General features: G+C 46.3%; 1 protein-coding gene across 2 annotated transcripts in view; it reads left to right on the top strand.

The window, feature by feature from the left end:
- The window catches only part of arid1b (AT rich interactive domain 1B (SWI1-like)), a 46134-nt gene that overhangs the window by 23415 nt on the left and 15490 nt on the right, over positions 1-7229 (top strand). The window contains exons 9-14 of one of the 2 annotated variants that reach the window (XM_042226864.1): positions 406-588; positions 1018-1172; positions 1254-1360; positions 3804-3941; positions 4647-4856; positions 5025-5244. In XM_042226864.1, coding sequence (XP_042082798.1) covers positions 406-588; positions 1018-1172; positions 1254-1360; positions 3804-3941; positions 4647-4856; positions 5025-5244 — 1013 coding nt within the window. The remainder of the gene's footprint in view (positions 1-405; positions 589-1017; positions 1173-1253; positions 1361-3803; positions 3942-4646; positions 4857-5024; positions 5245-7229) is intronic. The other variant, XM_042226865.1, reaches the window with a different exon arrangement.

Below are 7229 nucleotides of genomic sequence, written 5' to 3' on the forward strand. Positions count from 1 at the left end.
ATACATATATACATATATACATATATATATACACACACACACTGGGTGAATGTGCAGTAGTAGCAGCAAGCAGGTGAATTCTGTACATTAATATGAATAGATATCTAGTTACAGTTCGGTGAGGTGGCCTGGTCCTCACAATCATCAGCAGCTTTTAAATATAAATCTGTGAAATGATGCTGTTAGTTCTTAATTCATCCTAACTTTTCTTATTGACGGGTTAAAAAATAGAGTCAGTTTAAATCTGCTCAAACCTCCCAGTGTGTCCATGGAAAACTCCCAGAGGACGAAGCCGGCGCTCCTGTGGAGCCGACTGAATTGTGATGAAGCTTGTTTTTGATTTTTGGGCTCAGACTGATGAACGTTTGTTCCTTCTCTCCCTCCATCCTCCTTTCATTTTTCCAGACCTCCCTTCGCTCGCTCACCCATCTACCACAGCCCATCCTGGCACACCGGTCGACCTGCCCTCTCTCCCACCCTCCACCCCTCCCACCCTCTTACCCACCCTCATCAGCACCACTCCCAGCAGCTCAGTGCCAGTGCTCAACCCCAGCAGCCTGCTGTGCAGGCCCCTTCTGAGCATTATGGGTAGGTTTGTTAGCAGACAGCTGTGATGGTCTGCTATAGCTCACAGAGGGTTAATGACACGTTTTACTAACTACTTCTTCTGTGGTTCTGCTGGCTGCTGCTGTTGCTGTTTTATACCCACAGCTGAAGCTAACAGTCACAACATGTTTCAACTTTGATTCAAGCTCTCTTAAAAACATCGTGTTCTTCTTCTACAATGCTTAAATGGTACCAGCGCCACCTGCTATTTATCCCACCAAGAAAATTTCTAATATAACAGCAGCAGTTTTAAACTGGACACTGGATTAATATTTGTTCTGGATGGAAACCTGCTTGGGTCAGTGCTCTGACCTGCTAAGCCCTCAGCTCTGCTTCTTTGGCTCCTCTAACAACACAGTTCCAGCCTGTTCCACGCATTTGTAATGGTCATTTATCCTTTTTCCTCTCCAGGCAGGGCAGCTACCCGGGCATGACACCGCTGGGTGCAATGGGCCCTGGAGGTCCAGGAGGCCACGCAGGTCCTGGAGGTCCTTACAGTCAACAGCCAGGGAGTAACTCTGGGAGGATGACGCCACAGGGACCCCCCTACAGTGCCCCACCATCAGGTAGGAACGCAGACCTGAGCACCTGTCAGAGACTGGTTGGACGTTGCGGAGGTTATGAATTCTGATGTCTTGGTCTTTCAGGCCCCGTGATGATGCCAGCTGAAGGGATGGGTCCTCACGCAGATGCCAAGCAAAGGGTGGAGCTTAGCAAAGAGGGTGTTGGTCCTGTAGGAGAGCCCAAACCCAAGGTTTCTCTCTTTGGATTTTTTCCCCCAACAATATCTTTATTATTTTTTACATTTTAATGACTTACAAACAGTTAGACAGCAAAAAGAAAACAAAAAAGTCATCAGATTTGTCACTCCATTAAAGGCCTAAATTTATCATTATCCCAAATCAAATGTCATTGCCCTCAGTCCACGTCCTCAGATAATACAAATCCTTCTACAAAATTCACAAATGGTCTCCACACCTTCTCAAAACCATCCAATTTCCTTTTCAGTATACATGTTATCCGCTCCAATGGCAAAGCCACCATCATTTGTTTTATCCACTGTGTGATACTCGGTTTCCTTGTTCTTTTCCCATTTTAGTGCGATTAATCTTTTTGCTTGTAACAAACACCTCTTTGGCTTTGGCCAATTACAGCAGCTGTTTGGTCATGGTTCTGGCTTTCAATTCAATTCAATGTCTTTATTGTCCCACAAGGGGAAATTAGTTTAGTTTAGCAGCAGGAGGATAAAAATAAACAGAACAATACTATAAAATAATAATAACAATAATAATGACAGAAAGTTCAAGGACAATTATTTGCCATTAAGGAGACAAGACGCAGTAGGGATAAAAAAGAGCTGAATTCTCTGAGCACGCTCAGACAGATGCACGAGCACCCAGTCTAACGTGAGAGCAGCTTAGCCTCTTCGTAACTGAAGTTCTTCTGATTTTACCACAGTTTAAGTCGGAAGTTTATTTGATGATGTCATTAAATTGCACCTGCCGAAGGTCCGATGCTAGCAAGTTAACTACTGTTTTTTACACTGATGCGATGAAAATGGAAATAATCCGCAGAGAATTTGTAAAAAGTGATAAGCCCGTCTGAGCGTGTCGGGGACGGCAGGTCTGTGGGCGGTTCCTGTAGGAAGTGATCCAATGAACTGCTGAACCATCAGTGCCTTAAGCCCCACCCAGTGCTGATGGTTGGCTCCTTGTGGACTCTAACATACTTACCAACCTGTCACCTGACAGTCAGCGGTATCCTTTAAAGAGTTTACCTTGAGAATGGTTATTTCACTGCATCTCTGAGGCTCTCTGTCGGTCTGTATGTGTGGACGGCCTTTAAGGCTTACTGCCGTGAAGGTGAAGGCTGTGTGGCAGCAGATGCTGAGCTGACGCTAACGTGCAAACGGGATCTATTTGTGTTTGTGAGAATGAAGCTGGGGGTAGGAGAGCGATTCCCCCAAGTTTCACCCTTCCTCTCGGGCAGTTCTCTTCATCATGGCTGACAGCACTGATCAGTTTACTCCTAGCAGCATGCCACTCATTACACCTGAACCCGTCTTTGCTTCATCAGCTGGTTTGGAAGAGTAACAGAAACCCAAAATAACCAACACGAGGCGGAGAGCGGCGCTCTCTTTTCTCTTGTCTGTTTCTTCTTGTTTTCCTCACTCGGCTTAGCAGCTGCAGAGTTTCTCCTCCTCCTCACTGCTCTCTCTGACTCTCTTCACCTCGTTATCTAACAGCGAAGTGTCGGCATTGATCACATCCGCTGCCGAGCTGTTTGTGGCAGTCGGGGTTACGCGAGGCGGTTCAGGTGATGAGCGGAGGCTGCTTTGTTTGCAGGAGAGTCTCAGCTTGGCTTCCTCATTAGACGCCGCTGCTGCTAATTTTTCCCAGTTTGCGTTTCATGCGGAAGCGGTTTGACACTCCACAAGTTAGGTGATGTTTTTTATGTCAACTGTCAGAGAAACTTCAAAATAGATGTGAGAAAACGAGGAAAGTGAAGCGAGTCGTCTGTTCTTGTTCCCTCGATAACGAGAGGAAACCCGATCGGCGTAAACCGTCACCACCTACAGGAGACGGCTTCATCAGCGTGAGCATTTATTGAATCTGTGTTGAGTGACATTTTATACAGGACGGGTTTTATGCTTGATGAGCACTGACAGGTGGAGAGAGCTGCTAAAAGTCACGTTTCACTGAAATGAGAACATACAGGATGATGGCAAGAGACGCCGGAACAACTCTGCTTACAAACGTGCTGCTTTTTTTGTGCGTTTCCCTGATTTGTCCTCGAGGGCCACCGTACCAGGCTATGTGGTTAGTTTAACAAAGGCTTCATCCAGAGCAGCACACACCAAAAACCAAGGAGAACCAACCACACAAGTGTGTGTCTCCACTCCTTTCCTGTCGTCTCTAACAAACACACACACACACACACACAGAGGAAAACACACACACACACACACACACACACACACACACACACACACACACACTCTTCAGTGTTTGCTGTAATTAACCAGAGAGCAGCGGCTGGTTCTCTGCAGTTAACCAGCTGTTGGCAGACATGTTGTTTCTGCTGTCAGCTAACTGCAGGTGCTCCAGCCTAGACTGCTGCCGGCTGTGAGAATGAAAACCTGAGGAAGAAACAACTCCTTCTGATATGTGTGTGTGTGTGTTTGTGTTGTATCACAGGACTACAGCTCACAGTGTGTGTCCCAGCCCCCCACCCCCTGCCCCATGTCCCCCAGCTCGGCCAGCCTGTCGTCCTGTCACGGCGAGGACAGCGATGGCATCAGCAGCCCCGCCTGGCTCAGGACGCCGAGCAGCCCGGTAAGCGGCGCAATGCACAAACACAACAACAGTTTGCACTAATTACATCGACACTTCCTGCTGCTCGTGGATGAAAAACCTCTGACTCCGGATCCCGTCACTTGCAGACGGTTTTTTTCAGACACAAACTGCGTGAGATGAATCCGCGTGGTTCAGATGTTATTTTGTGTCCATTTCTTTATCATTCATTGAGTTCATTTGCTTAATTTCATGAAATGTAGCATGTGAGCAGCAAAAGAAACAGACCTGAGGGGTGGGGCAGTTGGTAGTTATATTAAAAGTCACAGAAGATCGTTCTGTGGTTAACGTTCACTTCTGAACGGGCTGCAGGTGATGTCACAGTCATGCAGGCGTCCACCTCATCTGGACTTCCTGTTTTTTGATCTGTTTCTGGAGATCTGAGATTTTCGTAGGATGAAGCAGCAAAAAGCTGAGGGTTGAGGTGCTTCTCCCTCCACGCCAGCGACTGCTGCCATGTTGACCTCTTGAACTCTGATTCGGAGTTTCTGGTGGATGTTTATTAGTAACGTGGACAAATCTGTCTGAGTGGTTTTAAAGTGCCGCTCATGACTGACGTGCTGGAAACTGTCACCTGTAGACAGGTGTGGGTGTGTCGGTCTTATTTAGAGGTTCCTTTGCAGCTCTGACATGTTGGCTCCGCCTCTGTGATATGGAAAGCTGAAGGTGCTGTCTGTGTCTCTGCAGAAGCCCAGCGTGGCCACCATGACCAACGAGAAGATCACCCGGCTGTACGAGATGGGCTCTGAGCCAGAGAGAAAGCTGTGGGTGGACCGATACCTGTCTTTCATGGACGAGAGGGGCACGCCTGTCCCAAACCTGCCCGCCGTCGGGAAGAAGCCACTAGACCTCTGCAGGCTGTACCTGGCTGTCCGCGACATTGGAGGACTGGCCATGGTGAGGCAGCACTGATCCTCTCTCTGTCTCTGTTTCCTCTTCTTCCTCCTTCAGGGTTCAGCTAATGCCTCATTCATTAGGTCGTGGAGATCGATCGGTAAATAAATTTGGTTGTGCGTTCCTGCCATCTGCTTGTCTCTGAATCCGTGTTCCCGTTGTGGCTCTCAGGTGAATAAGAATAAGAAGTGGAGGGAGCTGTCATCCCTGCTAAACGTGGGGACGTCCAGCAGCTCAGCCAGCTCGCTGAAGAAGCAGTACATCCAGTACCTGTTCGCCTATGAGTGCAAGATGGAGCGTGGCGAGGAGCCACCACCTGAGGCCGCAGGGCCCGCCGGAGACGCCAAGAAACCTCCGTCACTCCAGGCCAAGATCCAGCCGCCCTCCCCGGGTAAGACAGATCTTCTGACACCGGAGAGGTTCACACTCAGCTTTGTGTCTGTTTCCAGCTGAAAGTGTAAAAATCAGAAACGAGAGTGAGACTGTGAGAAAGGAGGTGTTACTGATGCTGCTGTAGGGATCACACACACACACACACACACAGCCAATTATGTAACACACACTGCGAGCTGTCAGGCAGGCTGGAGGAGAGTGTGAATGTAAACATCAGTGACCTCATACTGACCTAATTTCCCACGATGCCGGTCTTGCTCTCTCTTCACTGCAGAGTTGTCTCTTTGTCTTTGTCCTCTCAGTTTCCTTCTTTATACTTGGTTTCACAGACACACCAACACCAAAGAAACACTGTAGACTGATGAGAGCGCTCTGAAAACATTTCGAACATCTTAAATTTAACTGTCAAATCACAGAATGATAAATAAATGATATTAGAGTAAGTGAATATTTTGCAGTTAAAATGTGATTCATTCCTCTCCTGTCGTTTGCTGGGGAAGTTTGCCTGGGACCCGAGCCCCATGGCTCGAAAGCAGTTTGCTCACTCTGTGTCTGTCATCCATTTTCCGTTTTGCTGGTGACAGCTACGTCTGCTCATCGATCAAGGGTATTCCCAACTCTGGAGTCGCCGCCCTGCCCAGCAGGTCCACAGGTTTAATTCAAGTACCGCTGCAGTCAGCTGTAGATTCTGCAGATAAACCGTCATCAATTCGGTTCGCCCTGCTAAACGTTCACTCTATAGCGAACAAATCATTTATTCTAAATGATCTTTTTATTAAAGAGTCTCTAGATTTTATGTGTCTGACTGAGACGTGGCAGCAAAATAAGGATTACGTCCACTTGAATGAAATCTGCCCGTCTGGCTGTTCTGTCATTGGAACTCCGCGTCGTTTAGGACGTGGTGGAGGACTTGCTGCTGTTTACCAGGACAGACTCATATGCAAACTGATGACCTCGGACTTCTTTTCTTCATTTGAGTCACAGATGATGAAGGTCGGTTCTCTGAAAACCTTTCACTGTATTTTAATCTATCGACCTCCTGGACCTGCTGGGGTCTTTCTAACTGAATTTAACGACCTTCTGACATCAATCATTAAACTGGAGAAGGTTGTAATATTGGGAGACTTAAACCTTCATATTGATGACGCTTCCTGTAACACTGCTGCTGAGCTCATCACTGTCACTGAGTCTTTTAACTTTAAGCAGCATGTTTCTGGCCCCACACATACAAAGGGCCACACTCTTGATCTTGTTTTCTCCCTGGGTTTAAATATACATGATGTATGTGTGGAAGATGTCCATGTGAGTGACCATAGTTGTATATTCTTTAATTTGTCATTTTACGTGGATCCTTCACCTCCTAAATTGATGATCCAAAGGCGAATTATAAACCAGGATGCTGCTAGAAGGTTTTCTGCCATGTTTGTCCCTCTCATGGCTCAAAATGATATGGATTCACTTATTTTGTCTTTTAACAATCAATGTAAATCGATTTTAGATACGGTGGCACCTCTGAAACTAAATGTCCATTCTTCAAATTTCTGTCCTTGGATAAATGAAAATATTCGAAATTTTAGGAGATATTGTCGCAAATTAGAACGTTTATGGAAGGCTTCCAAGCTTGAGGTCCATAGGGTACATCTCAACGAATCAATTTTCTCACTTAACGACATGATAAAAAATGCCAGAACGGAATATTTTGCTAATCTAAAAGCTTCAAAAAAGAAAAATCACAGAGTATTGTTTGATATAATTAAAAACATTGTCTCTCCTGATATTCCTCATGTACCAGTCTATACTAAATCTGATTGTAATGACTTTTTAAACTATTTTGTTAATAAGGTCGCTGCTGTCAGGTCTAATATTTCTCCATCATCCTCTCAGTATCACACTGACATGTTGCTTACCTCTGATACCTGGTCCTCTTTTACTCCTGTTACCTTACAGGACATCAGTGCTCTGCTTGGTCGAATGAAACTGACT

This window comes from Haplochromis burtoni, unplaced genomic scaffold (assembly GCF_018398535.1).
Source record: "Haplochromis burtoni strain Fernald_Lab_line unplaced genomic scaffold, NCSU_Asbu1 Contig_232, whole genome shotgun sequence".
Lineage (NCBI taxonomy): Eukaryota > Metazoa > Chordata > Actinopteri > Cichliformes > Cichlidae > Haplochromis > Haplochromis burtoni.